This window comes from Lissotriton vulgaris, chromosome 10 (genome assembly GCF_964263255.1).
Source record: "Lissotriton vulgaris chromosome 10, aLisVul1.2, whole genome shotgun sequence".
NCBI classification, from domain to species: Eukaryota; Metazoa; Chordata; class Amphibia; order Caudata; family Salamandridae; genus Lissotriton; species Lissotriton vulgaris.
Window position 1 is genome coordinate 177,004,954 of NC_141698.1, and position 21,648 is coordinate 177,026,601.

At 47.6% G+C, this 21,648-nt stretch overlaps 1 protein-coding gene across 1 annotated transcript in view; it reads right to left on the bottom strand.

The window, feature by feature from the left end:
* MYO15A (myosin XVA) overlaps positions 1-21,648 on the bottom strand; it is a 1,716,372-nt gene that overhangs the window by 928,763 nt on the left and 765,961 nt on the right. The window contains exon 33 of the mRNA XM_086939741.1: positions 21,224-21,296. Coding sequence (XP_086795867.1) covers positions 21,224-21,296 — 73 coding nt within the window. The remainder of the gene's footprint in view (positions 1-21,223; positions 21,297-21,648) is intronic.

Sequence of the window (21,648 nt, forward strand, 5' to 3'; positions counted from 1 at the left end):
TGTAAAGAAGGAAGTAAGTCCCTCCGGTGCCACCACAGTCTGGAACCATTCCTCCATGTAGGCCACCGCATCCTCCCCCTCAATCCGTTCCGGCAGGCCCACGACCCGCACGTTGTTCCGTCTGTTGCGGCTTTCGGCATCCTCCGCCCGTCGTTCCAACATGTCCAGCCGGGTCAGGATGTCTGTTATCTTATGTTCCGCGGTCACCACCGCCGGTTTCAGGTCCAATAAGAGCTGTTCATGGTCCTTCACCTTACCCGCTAGCTTGGCGTGATCCGCTCGCAGGAGCCCCAGCCCCGTAGCGACCTGCGCAATGTCCTGCTGCAATGCCTCCTTGGTCGAGGTGATAGCATCCATTATGGCATCCAAGCGTCGGTGTAGCCTCTGCTCCTGATCCATCATCGGCGGGGGGCCCTCGCCGACCTGGGTTAGTGCGGCCATCTCCTCCTGGCCCTGCTCCGTGGTAGTCGCTCCCCCAGCAGCCGCCATCTTAGGTTGCTCCGTCGCCTCTGCCCGGGCGAAGGGCCTCGCCAAGTCCCAACAACCACTGTCCAGCGGGACGTGCGTCTCAGCAATGATCTCGACGGAGTACCACCACAATGCCCGCAACTCCAGGGAGCTGGAGGACCGGCGCCGTTCACCTCACTGCCACCAGGTCCAGTGGGTGGGGGAGGGGAGAAGGAGTAGAGACGAGTGGTCGCCCCCAGTTGCCCCGAACAAATGCAGGGCACCAAACTCCCCGCCTTCAGGACCGCATCTACAGCTCCCACAACTCCGATCTCGTAGAAGCGGGCCACCCCGCCAGTCGAAGCCAATTCCGTTCTGTTTCGGTTTCCGAGGCCAGCGGTCCGCGCCGCCGCCATTTTCTTCACACTCCGAGCGACACCTCGGCCGTCGTCCTACGATGTCTCCACGGGGCCATCGAACCTCAAAAGTGCTTTCCGCCGCTCCCCAGTGGCTCCCCAACTCTTCGTAGGCCAGTCAGACCGACCAGGGGTCGCTCCGGGTGCTGATTTTAGGAGAATTAGCAGGACCCTGCGCGGAGCTGCAAGCTCACGCCGCCATCCCGATCGGCGTCCAAGCCACGCCCCCTCTAGACTGCAGCCTTGACGTCGATCTTGAACCTTCCCTTGGGATAGACTGTCGCCTCGACGTCGAGCGTCGCCCCAGCGACGCTGATGCTTGCCTCAACGTCGACCGTCTTCTCTTCGAAGGAGGACTCATTCTCGGAGTCAATCATGCTGTACTCGATGGAGACCTGTGCCTCGACGTCAAACGTCTGGCTGACGCCGATGGAGGTCCTTGCTTCGACATCAGTTGCCTCTGCTCCAACAACCAGTGTCTCGACATCGACTGCTGGTGTGCTGATGTCGACTGAAACTTCTGCTTCGAGGTCGGTGACGGAGTCTTGTGTCTCGAAGATCTCTGACCCGATCTCGACGGAGACTTGTGCTCGACGTCGATCGCCGTCCAGATGGCGACGACTGAGTTATCTGTCTCGATGTGGAACGTCTAGCCAACGTTGACGGAGATTTGCTCCTCGACATTGAGTGTCGCCTGGTTGACGACAACGGAGGGCCCTTTACCTTGCTTGACGTTGAGAGCACCGGCTTCGATTTTGTAGAAGTGTGATGCGCTTGCACCACCGCAGTCTTCGACGACGACTGCTGCTTCACCGCCAGTAACTTCGCCGCCGACCCCGACGGAGAACAGGTCCGGACCTTGCCTCTCAATGTCGACCGTGTTCTCTTTTTCTGTTGCCTCACTGGAGACCTACTGTAGCGATTACCCATAGCTATAGAGGAAGAGTAGGCTGCAGCACTACATCTCCCAGAAAGCTTAGGGGCATGACAAAACGGAACACGACCACTAGGCGGCTATAAATCACTCCCTTCCCATTATCCCGGTGCTTGTCAATCCTTCCTGGTAATCACCGCGTTGGACCCGTGCTGCCATATTATTTAGTACTTTGTAGTACGCGTGATATTGACTTGGCCACACGTTGTACTAACTGTGATGTGAGATTTGCCGCTAGCAGTGTTGATAACTGCTTTGGGCGAGACTATTGTGGCCTGAACCATTGCGGATCCAGGCTGTGAGGTAACAGCCTCTAGAACCCTTCTCAACTGTTACCGAGTTTTTCTTCGAATTCCCGCTTCCCCAAGAGAAGGCTTTCAGTACGTATACACTGTATTCAGTGTTTATGAGATATACCTCCTCCCGCATATCCTTATCCTAATAGAGTGTTGTTGTGTTTCTAGAGTTACTTCCGTATTGAAGACATCCCAATCCTCTGACCAGACCACGAAGGGTGTCTACACTACCTCCCCGATCAAAACCTCCTTCCCCCTGCCCAAAGGGCTACCTGTCCCTTGTGTGTGTATCACGCGGGGAGGGTCAGCGCTATAGGGTATAGGGAAGATTACCTTCAAGCTGTGGTCCCTGCTGGCTAGATACCTCAGGTTAGTGGCATTACAACTGTTATTCTTGTTTGGGTTCTTTGTCTGCCGCTGCCGTGACAGATTGACAAGCCCAAGGAAGAAGACCAGCCTGGACCATGGATGCGAATGCGTCTTTGGCTTCGTTGCTTGAAGGGTTTAGCTTACTACAGCAAGAAGTGCAGGCTTCCCGAGTAGAAAACCAAGAACTTAGGAAAGAGATGAATACCATGCGGAGAGAAGTAGCTGGCATGTCAAGAAGGTCTCCAGGGGCAGGTTCTTACATAAGAGAAGCCACACTTCCCCCTCCATCACAGGTCTTATCCCAGCCTCCTACTCCTATGGCAAGTGGGGGTGGGTTCTTCACGCCTACCGCCATACCTTCGTCCTCCACAGATCATTCCCCTACGGTGCACGTAATACAGAGCACTGGTCTCCCTCTGGCTCCCCCGGAGAGGTTCTATGGGGACCCCAAGAAGTTCGAGACATTCCTGAACCAGTGTCGACTTCACTTTTTGTGTAAACCATCTGTGTTCCAGGACGACGCGTCAAAAACCGCGTTCATGATGTCGTACATGGGTGGCAACGCGGCAAGCTGGACAATTCCTTTAATGGAAAAGAATGACCCCGTTCTGCACCAGTTCTCCGGATTCTGCTCCGCTTTACGAAAACTGTTTGACAGAAAAACCCATATGTTGTCTCTGGACAAGGAGCTTCTGACGCTACGCCAAGGGTCACAGGATCTTTTGTCATACATCACGTCCTTTAACCGACTCATAGCTGAAACCGACTGGCCGCCAGAAAAAAGAACATCTCTGTTCTATCAAGGTTTAAGAAGCGAGCTGAAGGACGTCTTGTCACAGGTAGTTCAAATGCCTGCGACTTGTGAGGAACTCATCGACCTCACAGTCCAATTAGATCATCGGCTGTTGGAGAGAAGAGGTGATCGGAGCAGGAGTGACGGACGTGGATGGTACCCCAAACCAAAATACCCTCCGGAAGAGAGCGCCAAAATTACGGATGGTGCCGAGCCCATGCAGATTGGGGGTATCCGAGGTCCCCTGTCTACGGAGGAACGTGAGCGACGGCGAAAAATGAAATTATGTTTGTACTGTGGCAAAGGAGGGCACTTCATCAGAGAGTGCAGGGCAAGAGCTCAACAACCAGAGAGGAATCCGGTTCCCCGAAAATCTACAAGTAGCGGAACAAAAGAGACGTCGGAAAACTAGAACGTCCAAACCAGGTTGAGATCACTGGAATGGACATGAGACAATCTACGATCTCCTCACTCCTCGCAAACACTATGATGCCCGCTGTGGCACATATGAATTTACCAGTGTCCCTTTGGAACATGGGGGACCAAGTCACGCAAATGGATGCTCTTTTAGACTCAGGCGCCACCGGTAATTACATGGACATTGACTTCGCAACTTCCCTTGGAATAGACTGGGAGAACAAAGAAAAACCTGAACCCGTGAAGGCCGTGGATGGGTCCGTATTGTCTTCTGGGCCGGTGACGAAACACACTCTCCCTCTGCTTATGCAGCACGGTAAACACACGGAACTTATACAGTTTGACTTAATTGCTGCACCACAGTTTCGCCTTATCTTAGGCATGCCTTGGCTCACGCTACATGATCCAGTGGTGAGTTGGTCTGCGCGAACCATCACATTAAACTCCTCCTATTGTATGGAACATTGTCATAGCCATTCTCCCTTGCTAGCTATAGAGGAAGATCGTCCTAGTATACGTCATCTGGCCGTGGCTTGTGCAGACAAACACATATGCGGTGTTTCCAGTTTACCTGACATCTATGAGGAATTCCGTTCCTTGTTTGATAAACAGAAGGCTACCAGTTTACCCCCGCATAGGGTTTACGACTGCTGCATTGAACTCCTCCCAGGAGCGGCTATTCCTTGTAGTCGTGTGTATGCCTTAACAGAACACGAAAACGCATATTTACAGAATTACATAGAGGAAAACCTAGCTACAGGATTCATTAGTCATTCTACATCGCCTGCTTCTTCTCCCCTGTTTTTCATCCCGAAGAAGGACTGTGCAGAACTAAGACCGTGCATCGACTACAGGGCATTGAACAATATTACGGTCAAGAACAGATACCCCCTGCCCTTGATACCTGTGCTGATGGACCAGATAAAGGGAGCTCGCTACTTCACGAAGTTAGATCTGCGAGGGGCCTATCATCTGGTTCGGATGAAACAAGGCGACGAGTGGAAAACGGCATTCCGAACTAAATTCGGCTTATTTGAGTACAACGTAATGCCGTTTGGACTATGCAATGCCCCTGCGGCATTCCAGTTTTTCATGGATGAAGTGCTCAGGGGCCTTTTAGATTCCATATGTATGGTATACATTGATGACATCCTTGTTTATTCCAGTACTCTTCCCGAGCATGAACAGCATGTCAAGGCAGTCCTCCGTCGTCTTCAGCAACACAATCTGTTTGCCAAATTAGAGAAGTGCCTATTTCACGCCACTGAAGTCTCCTTTCTGGGGTATGTGATAAATGCCAATGGGTTCCAGATGGAAAGTGGGAAGGTTGAGGCCATCACGAATTGGAAAACACCTCAAGACGTCAAATCTGTACAGAGTTTTCTCGGTTTCGCTAACTATTACCGACGCTTCATCAAGGACTTCTCCAAGATCATTCACCCCATATCCTCTCTGTTAAGGAAAAACGTTACGTTTGAATGGGGAGAAGAGGCTGAAAGGGCCTTTCGGATACTGAAAGAGAAATTCACGCAAGCCCCAATTCTGAGACATCCGGATACTCAACTTCCGTTTATTCTGGAAACCGATGCCTCTCAGTTCGCATTAGGCGGGGTGCTTTCGCAACGCCACCCTACCACAGGACAAATCCATCCAGTGGCGTTTTACTCTAAAAAACTCAGTCCCTGTGAAATCAATTACTCTATCACCGACAAGGAGCTGCTGGCCATAAAACGAGGGTGTGAGGAATGGAGACACTACCTGCTAGGAGCACGTCATACCATAGAAATCTTCACAGACCATCGGAACTTGTTGTTCTTAAAAACAGCCAAAGCTCTCACACCACGACAATTGAGATGGACTCTTTTCTTCTCAGACTATGATTTTGTTATTAAGTACCGTCCAGGCCCTCAGAACGGAAAGGCTGATGCCCTATCCCGGAATCAAGACACCCAAAACACCACGTCGATAGTTCTGGAGGAACCCACGTCTATCCTGCCTGCCGAATCCTTTCCAGAAAGCTCCATAGCCCTACTCACCTCCAGTGATTTCATCGAGGACATCCGAGTGGCTTTAACGGAAGTTGATGCACAGTCTTGGCTGCAGGAAGAACCCCATTGGCGGTCGCAAACGGATGATCTCCTGTACTATCGACACGCCTTGTACGTGCCTGACCCTGGGTTGCAAATGCAGGTGCTCTCCTGGGCACATGATTCGGTGTTAGGAGGACATTGGGGGGTGTACAAAACAATAGCCACCATCGAACGATCGTTTTGGTGGCCTAATTTGAGGAACGACGTCAAGAAATACGTAAGAAACTGTTCTGTGTGCACCCAGAGCAAAGCCAAACACACCCGACCTACGGGGCTGTTACGTCAGATTCCTATTCCCCCTGCACCGTGGCATACCGTCTCTATGGACTTCATAGTGGAGATGCCCTTATGTCAAGGAAAGACTACTATACTGGTGCTTATAGATCATTTGACCAAAATGGGTCATTTTGTGCCTTTGGAGGGCCTACCCACATCCGCTGAACTGGCCATGGTGATATTGCAGCATCTTATCAGAGCCCATGGCATTCCGAGGGTCTTCATCACAGACAGGGGTACTCAGTTTACATCCCGCTTTTGGAGAGCCTTGTGTGAGTCGTTAGCTATCGACGTCAGGCTCTCTACGAGCTATCACCCACAGACGGATGGCAAAACGGAGAGGCTCAACCAGACCATAGAACAGTATCTGCGGTGCTTCACCCTGCAGAATTCAACGGATTGGGTCACCCTCTTATGGTTGGCGGAATTCACGTATAACAACACCGAACACTCCACATTGGGTTGTTCCCCTTTCTTTTGTCTTCTTGGGTATCACCCGAATATCCTCCCCTTTGACTGGCCATTGTCATCCAACCTTCCCAGCATTCAGGAACATCACGCTCATCTCCAGGCGGTTCGAATAGATGCGAAACACCACTTGGCAGACGCTCAAGCATCGCAGAAACGCAACGCTGACAGGAAACGCTCTCCTGAACCGTGCTATAAAGTGGGGGACAAGGTATGGCTTTCTTCAAAAAACATTCACCTTCGGGGTATTAACAAACTAAAGCCGAGGTATATTGGTCCTTATAGTGTCGAGGAAGTCATCAACCCTGTGGCGATGAAACTGTCTATTCCCCGTACCTGGCGGATCCATCCTGTTTTTCATGTGTCCCTCCTTCTTCCCTGCCCTGTGGACACTAGGTTACCCCTGCATCCTCCCCCTGTGTTGGTGGACGGGTTGGAGGAATATGAGGTAGAGGAGTTGTTGGATTCCAGGCTCCACCGAGGTAGAGTGCAATACCTGGTTAGTTGGAAGGGTTTTGGGGCAGAAGAAAGGACATGGGAACCAGTGCAGAATCTCCACTGCCCTGACCTAGTGGAGCAGTTTCATAGGCAGCATCCTGGTAAGCCTGGTCGACCGCCGGGTCGGCGTTCCTCGAGAGGGGGTTCTGTAGCGATTACCCATAGCTATAGAGGAAGAGTAGGCTGCAGCACTACATCTCCCAGAAAGCTTAGGGGCATGACAAAACGGAACACGACCACTAGGCGGCTATAAATCACTCCCTTCCCATTATCCCGGTGCTTGTCAATCCTTCCTGGTAATCACCGCGTTGGACCCGTGCTGCCATATTATTTAGTACTTTGTAGTACGCGTGATATTGACTTGGCCACACGTTGTACTAACTGTGATGTGAGATTTGCCGCTAGCAGTGTTGATAACTGCTTTGGGCGAGACTATTGTGGCCAGAACCATTGCGGATCCAGGCTGTGAGGTAACAGCCTCTAGAACCCTTCTCAACTGTTACCGAGTTTTTCTTCGAATTCCCGCTTCCCCAAGAGAAGGCTTTCAGTACGTATACACTGTATTCAGTGTTTATGAGATATACCTCCTCCCGCATATCCTTATCCTAATAGAGTGTTGTTGTGTTTCTAGAGTTACTTCCGTATTGAAGACATCCCAATCCTCTGACCAGACCACGAAGGGTGTCTACACTACCTCCCCGATCAAAACCTCCTTCCCCCTGCCCAAAGGGCTACCTGTCCCTTGTGTGTGTATCACGCGGGGAGGGTCAGCGCTATAGGGTATAGGGAAGATTACCTTCAAGCTGTGGTCCCTGCTGGCTAGATACCTCAGGTTAGTGGCATTACAACTGTTATTCTTGTTTGGGTTCTTTGTCTGCCGCTGCCGTGACACCTACCTCTTTCAGAGAGGCCATACAGTCAAATTCTCTCCCTCTCCTTGATGGTTCTTCTCAACAACTTCTTGCAGTGATGACAGGTGGCAGAAGAGTGAGAATCAGGGAGGCAGAGTATACACACAGAGTGTGTGTCTGATCTAGCCTTCTATTTGCCACAGGCAGGGCAAGGGTCTAATAAGGAAGGTATTTTTGACAGAAAAAATCCTTTTCTGGAACTCCAAAAAGGTTTACCCTTCACTCTAAAGTCAAAAGACGTCGAGTGAGAGCAAAAAATCCACAAAATACTAGACAATTTTTGACAGAATAGTCAAAAAAGGAAGAGCTGTGAATCCAGGGTCCTGTCTGAAGGAACCGGAAAGAACAACTGACCTAACTGTCACCCCTGAGGCATGATGGGAAACTGGGGGTCATGACTGCCTTAACAGCACAGTGCCAGTTTTTGTGTGTAGTGCTTTTATTTTCTATGCTATTGGTTTACAATGCAGCCCATAGGCTTACAATGTCTGCTCTTTTGCAGTTTTTCATGAGTTCTACTCATTAAAAAAGAGTTCAAGTGGTACTTGCCCTCCTGTGGTCTGTGGTTTATACATACATCATGTGTCTGCAAAAGTAGTTTATTTATTATTGCATTGTTCATCCTCTTAGATGTGGGCTGCATTGGTATGAGAATTTTTTTTGTATATATATATATATATATATAGGTGTATATATATATCTATATATATGTTTTTCATATATATTTTTTTCTTATTTCCTGGGTCCCCACACATGGGGGGGAATATTCAGTGCTTATGACTATTGATGAGGATCCCCTGGAAGAGAAATGTGTCTATCATGGAGCACGTTGATGCACTGTCGGAGGCAAAATGCATTGAGGCTATTTTAAGGCCAATCCATGCAGATTCTGGGAATATGTGACGCATTTAGTTTTGTGAAAATTGATGCCTTTCATCAAACATCTAATGTATGCACCCTAAACACACCATCGTGGGGATACCCTATGGAGAAATTCTGAGATTAAAGAGAATCTGCAGTTGCCCTACTGACTTTGAACAATGCTTAGAGGAATTGTTGGTACGATTAAAAGCCAGGGGCTACTCTGATAGAATCCTGAGGGAAGCGGTGGAGAAATCTAAGTCTAGATCTAGAGAAAGTCTATTCCCTTCCCGTCAATCTGAGTCAGAAAGTCACATTGCTCATGACACTCTACATGATGGTCCTAGAATGATCACAGCCTTTAGCAGCGAAGACAGGAAATTGAAAGCAATTTTTAAAAAGAATTGGCTTATAGTGTTAAGTGACCATATATTAAATACTAGGTTACCAGCCAATCCTACCATCACCTTTAGACGGGCCAAAAGCATGGGGTCCGCATTGGACAAACCTGCCCCAGAATTGAAAGCCAAAACCCCCTGGTTAAAACCTTCTAGGGTTTTTTTCAAATGCTCCAGCTGTCGCGCTTGTAGATTTGGTGAGAATACTGTACAATATATGACTCCCTTTTCTACAGAACCTAAAAAGATCATGGGCAATTTCAATTGCAAAACAGATTTCGCTGTATATGTCCTGACATGCACCTGCGGCTTAAAGTACGTTGGTAGCACCAAGCTGCAGGTGCATGTCAGGATTTTGCAGCATCTGCGCGCAATCTTACATAGTGACCCTGCCTACCCGGTGGCACGCCATTTTAAAAGAGTGCACAATAAAGATCTTTCGTGCTTAAAGTACTTTGTAATAGGGTCTGTGCCTCCCTTGAAAAGAGGAGGTGATAGGGAGTCACTATTGAGACAGCTGGAGACAAGGATGATATTGGAGCTTGATACACGTTGGCCAAATGGATTGAACAATATAGATGAGATGCACCACTTTTTGTAGTAAATATGATCTTTTTTCCATCTATATTTCCCGTGGACTGCCGCAGACCCATGCTTACTAACAATCTTGATCTCCCTCTTAGTTAGGTTCCCTATTTTGAGGTTGAGAGTGGGTCTGTACACATTGTATGCTAAGGGTGTAAATAATGATGTATAGTATTCTCTATTGCTGTAATTTTGAATGTATAGATTCTTTGATGGATATATATGTATATATGTGTATATGGATTTAGTGCATGTACATTTATATATATGTATATATATTTTGTACTTTTCTATGTTTCTACTTTTCCAGTTTTCTATTTTTCTACTGTTTTTCTATTTTTCTACTTTTTTACATTGATGAGTGGTTGATAAGATGATAAATATTATGGACATGAACACTAAAAGATAGTATACATAAATTGTTGTGGGTTGTAAATATGCAAACACAACAGGTGATGGACCGAATGTGGATCAATGTCACACACTCAACCCAGTCCAAAGATCTGGGCCCAAATCCATCGTTTTTTTGCACTCCACACCACCCTGGGTTAGACAATGGCGATATGCAAATCAGCTCTGACTGTGTTCCCCATGGGAACAGTCCAGTCCGAACTACAAAAGCCATGTCCTTCCCAGAACGGAATCAAGCATCCGAGGACCGGACCGGTTTCGAGGTAACACCTCTCATCAGCCCGGCTAGCTTGACTCCAGTGGTGTGGAGTGCCTGGGACCCACGTCTGGGCATCCCCAGCGCACTTAGGGCGGAATATGCAAACACAACAGGTGATGGACCGAATGTGGATCAATGTCACACACTCAACCCAGTCCAAAGATCTGGGCCCAAATCCATTGTTTTTTTGCACTCCACACCACCCTGGGTTAGACAATGGCGATATGCAAATCAGCTCTGACCCTGTGCCCCATGGGAACAGTCCAGTCCGAACTACAAAAGCCATGTCCTTCCCAGAACGGAATCAAGCATCCGAGGACCGGACCGGTTTCGAGGTAACACCTCTCATCAGCCCGGCTAGCTTGACTCCAGTGGTGTGGAGTGCCTGGGACCCACGTCTGGGCATCCCCAGCGCACTTAGGGCGGAATATGTAAACACAACAGGTGATGGACCGAATGTGGATCAATGTCACACACTCAACCCAGTCCAAAGATCTGGGCCCAAATCCATCGTTTTTTTGCACTCCACACCACCCTGGGTTAGACAATGGCGATATGCAAATCAGCTCTGACCCTGTGCCCCATGGGAACAGTCCAGTCCGAACTACAAAAGCCATGTCCTTCCCAGAACGGAATCAAGCATCCGAGGACCGGACCGGTTTCGAGGTAACACCTCTCATCAGCCCGGCTAGCTTGACTCCAGTGGTGTGGAGTGCCTGGGACCCACGTCTGGGCATCCCCAGCGCACTTAGGGCGGAATATGCAAACACAACAGGTGATGGACCGAATGTGGATCAATGTCACACACTCAACCCAGTCCAAAGATCTGGGCCCAAATCCATCGTTTTTTTGCACTCCACACCACCCTGGGTTAGACAATGGCGATATGCAAATCAGCTCTGACCCTGTGCCCCATGGGAACAGTCCAGTCCGAACTACAAAAGCCATGTCCTTCCCAGAACGGAATCAAGCATCCGAGGACCGGACCGGTTTCGAGGTAACACCTCTCATCAGCCCGGCTAGCTTGACTCCAGTGGTGTGGAGTGCCTGGGACCCACGTCTGGGCATCCCCAGCGCACTTAGGGCGGAATATGCAAACACAACAGGTGATGGACCGAATGTGGATCAATGTCACACACTCAACCCAGTCCAAAGATCTGGGCCCAAATCCATCGTTTTTTTGCACTCCACACTACCCTGGGTTAGACAATGGCGATATGCAAATCAGCTCTGACCCTGTGCCCCATGGGAACAGTCCAGTCCGAACTACAAAAGCCATGTCCTTCCCAGAACGGAATCAAGCATCCGAGGACCGGACCGGTTTCGAGGTAACACCTCTCATCAGCCCGGCTAGCTTGACTCCAGTGGTGTGGAGTGCCTGGGACCCACGTCTGGGCATCCCCAGCGCACTTAGGGCGGAATATGCAAACACAACAGGTGATGGACCGAATGTGGATCAATGTCACACACTCAACCCAGTCCAAAGATCTGGGCCCAAATCCATCGTTTTTTTGCACTCCACACCACCCTGGGTTAGACAATGGCGATATGCAAATCAGCTCTGACCCTGTGCCCCATGGGAACAGTCCAGTCCGAACTACAAAAGCCATGTCCTTCCCAGAACGGAATCAAGCATCCGAGGACCGGACCGGTTTCGAGGTAACACCTCTCATCAGCCCGGCTAGCTTGACTCCAGTGGTGTGGAGTGCCTGGGACCCACGTCTGGGCATCCCCAGCGCACTTAGGGCGGAATATGCAAACACAACAGGTGATGGACCGAATGTGGATCAATGTCACACACTCAACCCAGTCCAAAGATCTGGGCCCAAATCCATCGTTTTTTTGCACTCCACACCACCCTGGGTTAGACAATGGCGATATGCAAATCAGCTCTGACCCTGTGCCCCATGGGAACAGTCCAGTCCGAACTACAAAAGCCATGTCCTTCCCAGAACGGAATCAAGCATCCGAGGACCGGACCGGTTTCGAGGTAACACCTCTCATCAGCCCGGCTAGCTTGACTCCAGTGGTGTGGAGTGCCTGGGACCCACGTCTGGGCATCCCCAGCGCACTTAGGGCGGAATATGCAAACACAACAGGTGATGGACCGAATGTGGATCAATGTCACACACTCAACCCAGTCCAAAGATCTGGGCCCAAATCCATCGTTTTTTTGCACTCCACACCACCCTGGGTTAGACAATGGCGATATGCAAATCAGCTCTGACCCTGTGCCCCATGGGAACAGTCCAGTCCGAACTACAAAAGCCATGTCCTTCCCAGAACGGAATCAAGCATCCGAGGACCGGACCGGTTTCGAGGTAACACCTCTCATCAGCCCGGCTAGCTTGACTCCAGTGGTGTGGAGTGCCTGGGACCCACGTCTGGGCATCCCCAGCGCACTTAGGGCGGAATATGCAAACACAACAGGTGATGGACCGAATGTGGATCAATGTCACACACTCAACCCAGTCCAAAGATCTGGGCCCAAATCCATCGTTTTTTTGCACTCCACACCACCCTGGGTTAGACAATGGCGATATGCAAATCAGCTCTGACCATGTGCCCCATGGGAACAGTCCAGTCCGAACTACAAAAGCCATGTCCTTCCCAGAACGGAATCAAGCATCCGAGGACCGGACCGGTTTCGAGGTAACACCTCTCATCAGCCCGGCTAGCTTGACTCCAGTGGTGTGGAGTGCCTGGGACCCACGTCTGGGCATCCCCAGCGCACTTAGGGCGGAATATGCAAACACAACAGGTGATGGACCAAATGTGGATCAATGTCACACACTCAACCCAGTCCAAAGATCTGGGCCCACATCCATCGTTTTTTTGCACTCCACACCACCCTGGGTTAGACAATGGCGATATGCAAATCAGCTCTGACCCTGTGCCCCATGGGAACAGTCCAGTCCGAACTACAAAAGCCATGTCCTTCCCAGAACGGAATGGTAACACCTCTCATCAGCCCGGCTAGCTTGACTCCAGTGGTGTGGAGTGCCTGGGACCCACGTCTGGGCATCCCCAGCGCACTTAGGGCGGAATATGCAAACACAACAGGTGATGGACCGAATTCTTCAACCAAAGTCCTCTCCACTTTCTCTCATCGGTACATTTTCTTTCTACGTCTAGCAGTAGGATTGCCCAGAAGTACTTGAAGGAGGACAGTGCAGATGGTTTAATTAAAAGACAGCGAATTTCAAGAGTATAACCTAGGAATTCAGAATTATCCAAGGAGAGTCATTTGTTCTTACTCCCATGCCTTCAGGCCCCAATTTTAACCCGGAACGATTCCAAAGAATAATTACCATCAAGCGCTTCTTACTTCAACATGCATGACATTCTCTTCTGACTTTGTCAAACAGTCTAATAAAGTCATCATGCCCCAAAACACTACTAAATGTGAGTTTCTGCCTAGTGTTCAGAATATGTGCATATCAGATCCATTCACTCAACAGTTACTCTTCTTCTCCTTGCAGATACACTGCACATGTAAACGTGAACGCAGACATAGTGGGTGGGTTACTTAAAGGAAGCTGGTCTTATTACACAGGTATACAGACGTCTTTAGGGAGAGTAACTTGTATATATTTGTATGTTCTCAGCTATCTCTCTTTCTTTAGCACGAGGGAAGATGCACAGGCATACTTTTAATATATGAAAAGTGAAGATGTTGGGAGTCAACTCTGTTACGGTTTAGCCACAGGTGTTTGTCAGAAAAGCTTTGCAAACACATTTGGATTTGGAACTAGTGTTGAAGTTGATAATGTTTATGGGAAGAGACTGAAGAAACCTAAACCGCCTCCGTGCAAACTCCTACATTTGGAGCATGCCTTAGGAAAGCCTCTTATGATGCCACCTTGCTCCTTAGTGCATGTTTCTGAATCTCTGGATAGGGTATAAGCCCCTGCAAAAAAAGAGTTAATAAAAGAGAAGAGGCAGGCATCGTTGTAGGTGCAAGGGTGTTGAATTCACAACTGGACAGATGCCACTGGTGAACCCAAACATAAGAGACACTAGTTAAGAATTGAGTTCATATCAGAAAGAGATAACAGCCTCTTAAGTACACCTCTTCAGACTCCCAGATACAATGTGACTGGGGCATCTGAAAGTCTACACTTGGTACAGGTGCTGTCATAAGTTGGATCTCCTCCGTAAAATATTAGCAAGCCTGTGAAACAGCTGTTGAGAAGAGGGTTCTGAGCTGGCAGAACAGTGGAGTTTAAGGAGATCAATGACTATAGTAAACAAGTCTCTCACTGGTAGTGGCTTTGCCAATCTCAGAGTTGAAAACCATCAAATTTTCTTACAGCGGGTAGTTTGTAGTGCCTCATATTCACTAATGGCTTGCTTAGTGTAGCAACAGCACCATCTACACTCAGCCTGCTTCGTTGCAAGACTTTTCATTCTCGATGTCAGAATGAATCATTTGTTGAATGGCTTCAAGGACTGCTTCTCCCACCTCAATGTGGGCAGCACCTGGTCAAAAAGTCTGTTCAAGGTTGTCAGTGAAGATTTAAGCTTGCAGTTTGGGTTCGACAGCACAAGGATCAAACATTAAAGCACCAGGAGGCTTGCCCCACATTCAGTTTGGTCCAAGCATGGTGAGGACCACTGTTATCTTGTGGTTTGCACAAGGGTGGCTTAGTTGCCATGAGGATGCGGAAGTGAAGCAGAGAATGTTCAGCACAAATTATAGGCTCACTAGTTGGGGTGGGTGTGGGGTTGGTTGCTGATGGAGACAGCTGTGCTCATGTGCAGCTCCCAGGCTGAGCACAGTATTTATCTGTGATCCTTAAGCTCTGGGGGCACCCAGCACACAGACTGGACCGCCACGGCTGAACTCAGCTGGTAGATTGACAAGTTCTCAATTCTTACCTTGTCCCCTGGTCCTTCCAAAGGAGGAAGCAGATGACTGCTGCATTTTTAGCCTAAATGGAGCGGGCCCGGAGTTGACACAGCACACCTGCGGCTCTCCTGAGGTGGTGTGCTGGGACCATGACAAGCCCCTTCTCACCGCGCTACCTGCACCATACGTAGCCATGCTCCATGTAAGATGGGATTGCCTGGAGGCTGCTGGCAAGAACTGGTGCACCTTGTCTCAGACTGTATTAGATCCAGGGGGCATGCGTTTTGCCTCCACTGAACGCTCGAGAAGAGGGGCACACCATTGTGTATGGAGGTCGAACACATGCCCCAACTGGGAAACAGTGATTTGCTTCAGGTCGGATACCTTGGTTCTAGAGGGGATTGAGGACTATGTGTAACTTGTCAGGGGCTCACAATCCACCTCCCCTCCTCAATTAACTTCATCTGTGAGTGGAGATGCTACAGCCACTAATACACATGGGGTTTGTGGTCAGTGGTGATCATTGGTGCTTTTGTGGGACTACTGGAATAAAGGTGTCTCTCGAGGACTAAAATGGACGCTACTAGACTAATTAGGTTAGTAAACAATTGCAGGTAAGATCGACTGTACTGTGGCTATGGTGCTCTTGGGATTCACCTCTTGGCAGCACTTGCAAAAGCTTGCTCGAATGTGGCCTCTAGATGTGCTATTGTGTAGAAGTCTTCTGAAATTATTTTGGAACTGTCCTTGCTGCACTTAATAGGACAGTTGCTTTGTGCAGAGCATGGTTGCTATGTTGCAGCGTGGGCTAGGCTTGTCACTGCTACTGCTTTTGTGGGTGCCAAATGCAGAACCTTATCTTGAGGAATGGCTGATCTCTGAAGTGTACAACAGTAACCCCACTAAATTGCTTGCAGTAGAACTATAGGTTTCATAGTAGACTGCTTCTCCTGGATCACCCCTGAGGGCAATGGTGGCATGTCTGGTCAATTATAATGACAGGGACCTTATTCCTCATTGTGCTTGTAAACGAGGCTCATGGAATTTAAATGACGGTGTGACACAGGTTTCCCCTGATTATAGTGCACAGTCTCAGTGACAGCGTAGCTCCTTCCTCTAAGTCAAATGGAAACTGCACCACTGGGTTTCCCCTATGCCCTCCTTATTCCAGCTCGCCTACGCATAGTGCGCGACAATAAGACACACTTTTTTGAGTCTACAGAAGACGCGCGGCAAAGTCTGAGTGCCAGCACTGTGGCAGAAAGTGCAAGCAGCGGCCGAACATGCCCAGATCATTGAACCGTTGGTGCACAAACAATCTCCTAAAAGCCCAATAGACAAAGATGACTTGATGCACATCAGGGAGGAAGGTGAGAGTGCATAACTGGAGGACATAGGAATTAAACCCAGTCCAGCAATGATCACGAGATCTGCAGCTGGTGTCTTTTGATATTATATGACTCACACTGCTTACTTTGTGAATGCATGATTAAGTGATCTGATTTGCCTCTCAGTATCTAGAGAGTTTGTTTGCCTGTGCACCGTTTGATCCAATGCTACTATTTGTTCACACAGATTACAAGTTTTTGAATAGGCCACATTACAGCACATGCCATTACAACGTGGTTTGTGAGTACATGCTGAATAGCACATGATTGGTGCATGGCAGTTTATATGCACCTGCATGCTCAAGAGTTACTTCTATATATCAGTGCATGTGGTACACACCAAGCTGGAAAAAAATTCTTGCTGGTCAGGGACACCACTCTGTTGGAAGAGAAAGCAAAGTATCTGGGACAAATAGTATAAGCCCACAGCCCCCTTCTGTTGTTATTCATATGGACCAGGCCTCACCCAAGATCCCTACTTGGCGGCTCCCCGTGGCGGTGCTTCCCAAAGCACCATTTCGTATGATGATACGAGAACACATCGATCAGTATTTTGTTGAAAACACTGGCTCTGTATGGCTTTGTGGGACTGAGTGGGATGTCATTAGGTGGTGATCCAAGGTCAATGCTTTCAGACCACATACAGGGTTAAAATGATGCTAACTGATCGAATTTGATCCTTAGGAACAGACATGTGAGACTGTGGGAAATCAGTCACCACAGAACCTACTTTCCTCCCCGAGTTGCGTAGTATTAGGAAATGGTATGATGAGCAATTAGCTCAATTGCATCATGTAAATTATCAAGAATATATTGCACAACAGTAAACGAGGGTGACAGGGCAGGATGGCTCTTGGCTGCTGAAATCAGAGACGGTCAAAGTCTAATTTGCAAGGTGTGAGACCATTCTACTGTGCTGCGACACACCCAAGATGAGAATAATGCAGCATTTGTCCACTACTATGAATCTCTTTATACCCCCCGTAAAAGGAATTATATGCTGACATACAACCTCACTCGACTTATACTACTGCCTCTTACCATGGAGCAGGCGGCAATACCAGAAGTTCTTATTCCCCTTGAGGAAATAACAGCATTGATAGAACAGCCTCTGAAGAGTAAGGCATCTGGTTCTGAATGCCTACTCTCTGAGTTGTACATGACAACATGACACTCGTTGTCGCTATTTAATACAGACGGGAAAATCTGAGGCAAATTATTGGCTAAAAGAAAGCACCATTTACTGCTGGCTCTGGTACATGGATACCAATGCAGATATATGTTGTGATGTAAAACATTCTTAATCTATGATGGTTGTTTCATATTATGGATCAAGTGCCCCTGACTGTCGCAAACCTGGTCATTCTGTTAATGGTTATTGAAAAAGTGCTTGACAACATCCTATGGCCTAATTTATTTGCTGCTCTTAGGGCACTGGGGTTTGGCCCCAATAATGTTCACTGGATAAAACTGCTATATACCCAACTGTTGTCTAGGGTGTGCACCAGTTGCAAAATGTCACAGCAGTGGACAGTTGCACACAGCGTCTGACCCCATTGCTGCCCCTGTCATTTGCCTTGCCAATGCAGTGTCTGGCCCTTCTGCTTCGTAGTATGGAATTGAGTGGGGCATTCAATTATTCCCATGGAATGCACATTGTGTCCATGTAAGCGGGTGATACCCTACTATAGTTGCGGGACCCGTAGGGTACTCTACCGAGGGTAATGACACTATTGACTGTTTATGGCCAAATATCTGGGCTGAAAGTAAACTGGGGAAAAGTCCTGTTTATTCCCACTGCATCCTCTGCACAGACCGGACTAGAGGTTGATAAGCGAGGCTCCTGTAATATGGACTGCCAACACGCTCCAGTACTTAGGTGTTCAGATATATTGCGCTAAGATATGCGTGTTTAGTAGGAATGTGGGCTGGGTTTTGTTGGTTGCATGTAACTCCCTTAATTTCTGGTGTGATCTTCCTTTGTCCTCCAAGGGTCAGGTGGATATAGCCAAGATGTTGTTGCTTCCATGGGTCCTATATTATTTTTAAGCCCTGATGATGATAGTGTTACCCAAGGGATTTTATATGGAGCTTGATATTCTCCATTGACAGTTGATCTGGTGTAGGGACCAAAAGAGGGAGTCACTATGTTCCCATGAGGCACAGGGTCAGACTGATTTGCATATGGCCATGTCTGAACTGGGGTGGTGTGGAGTGCAAAAAAACGATGGATTTAGGCCCAGATCTCTGTACTGGGGTGAATGTATGACATTGTTCTGCATTCTGTCCATCAACTGTGGGTTTTGACTAAGTAAGCTCCAGCACCCTCTAGATGGGGGAGGTTTGGGTGCCCAAATTTTCGAAGCATACTACTTAGCTGTTCAACTCCTGTGGCCTATGTGATGTTTGGCTCCAGGGCAGGGAGATATGCATATTGGACTTGTAAGGGTGCGGAATCCTATCTTACTGTGACAATGATTGTAGATCCCTTGATTGTTCGAATGAGAACCTACATGAATGTAAAGGATGATCTGCATTGGAATGATGCAATGCTGAATTGGATATAAGGTGTAAACAAGTCAATAAACATATTTACAAAATAAACGATATAGGCTCATTTATAGAAACCACAAAGGAGCAGGTGGAGAAAAATAGGATGTAAGGACTGGAAGAGTGACTGAGCAATCTGGGATATCTGGTTGATTGGCATGGTAAGGCTGTACATTAATTAAAGCGAAATCATACCATTATTAGCCAATAAGTCCAGTACAGGTAAACAAACACTCCCTCCAATCTCAGATAAATTGCCATTGCTGCTATAGCAAAGCAGTGACTTGATGTGCTGAGCTCAGAGAAGCTGTAAAGTATCCTAAAAGAACACAGAGATACTACCTTCTTTTTCTCAGCCACAAAGCTCATATGGAAATAGGCATCCCAGAGGTCTATGGCACAGTCAGTACGCACCCAATGGGAAGACCTGATTTCATCAATGTCATAACTGAGATCTTCGGTGTTGGAAGGTAAATGCTGACTGTGTAGATCCTATGGGAGAGAACCCTAACACATTATAGAAATAAGAACCTTGAGTAAATCTCCAAACTGAGCTCTTAGGCGCTGCTTATGACTTGAGTGGAGCAGAATTCCTCATGTGGATGCATGCTCCACTTATTCATCATTTGTCCGGTGCTCCCACACCTGGATTTTCTGAGTGGGAGAATACCAGTCCACATTTGTCTGTCAAAAGATCCAGCAGGTAAAATCGCTTTGGGTAACGACTGGACTGCAGCCCGAACCCATTCACAGCCCCACCAGCAAACCCTCAGCCAAGGCACGGGGGAACATGTAATGCTCCCCCCGGCCGGACGACATCTTTCCCTGCCCTTCCAAAACCTACCCACCCACTTTAACAAAGGTTTGAGAGCAAAAAACTAATTAGTACCCTTTATCTTTCTGCTCACAAATACATAGGTTAGTGGCATTGTGTGCAGCAAAAATGTTCCGTTATCAGGTCAGACGGCGCTACGGTCCCTTCTAAGATGCTGCAGGAAGTAAAGTGATAGCATGGGCCACTGTCCCATTAACCCAGTAAATGTATTAAATTCATTTAGGCAAAGTTGTGCTCATTTTGGGTTTGATTCATCCTGCATTTTCATGATTTTATCAGAGTCTTAATGCAGGTTCCAGCAACAAGCATTTGGGTAATTCGAGTAGAGGTATTATAGCAACATTTTATCTGTCTGTTTTGGGATCGTCGTATCTGAATTTCGCCAATAATTTAGGTTGACTTGGGACATTGACTGCTAATAATTTCATAGTATTTCCTGGATGATGTGAAGAGACACCCATTCTAGTATGCTGTTGTGGAGGGATTTTTGAGAGCACAAGAAAAGAGCACCAAAATCACTTAACAACAGTCCATGAAATGTAATATGTATTGACTAATAAACTAGTCTGTAAGTGCTTTAAAAAAACAATACGTCTTTTTCACCAATAATTCTTGGAAAGAGAAACCTATTGGCCACTTTTAGAGATTCCCTTTGGAAGACACACAAGTTACCTCTCATCAAATAGCACCCAGATAGTGAGCCATCTAATTAATTAAGTAGTCATAATACTATTCAATAATCTTCTGCAAAAGCAGGAGAGATAGGCACATTGCCACCTTCAGCTAGATACCTGAGGGTATCTAGCTGAAGGTGGCAATGAGCTCAAAATGCTGGTTTCAAATTGTTAGAAGAATGTTGCTTGAGAGAGAAAGATGAAAATGAATGCAGGGAAAATAAACACACAGATGACCTTATCTCAGTATGACATGAATCATATTTACAACATATGCAAAAGAAAACAGTCGATGTATGTAAAGCTGATGTAATATTTGAAATATTCGTACTACAGTCTGAAAATCTCAAAATGTTAATAAGAATCGTTTGAAAAATGTTGATCCTTTTCTCTTTCCCAGAGCATTACTGTTTTCCGTGAGAATCCCTAAATATCGCCCTAAAATAATGCTAAATCGCCCTACAATGCTTGGAATCATGGAATTCCCATCTTTACCTGTGTCTCAAAACATCACCCGCAATGTCTTCTCCTGATGTCCATGAGTGGACAGGACAAGAGAAAAGTCCACCTGCAAAGAAAAGTGGCATTAAAACATTGTATAAACGTCCTGTAATCCAAATGGAATATAGTTTAACTATCAGAAGGTGTGAGACATACGGGATCAATATAACCTCTGACATGGGATCAGTAATAAGTTGGAACAACCCTCATTTAAGGCTTACAGTGATATTCAGATCAGAGAACAAAAAGTTACTTTACTACTTTAACATTCTATGGCCCTAGGTGATGGAGTTTCAGAGTGTGTGTGTATGTGTGTCTTTGTGTGTGTCTGTCTTTCCTATCTAGAATTCAATTTTTTTGACTAATAGTATCTGCTTTGATGTCCAAGACATGTTCTGCTGGTAATGACACAGAACACA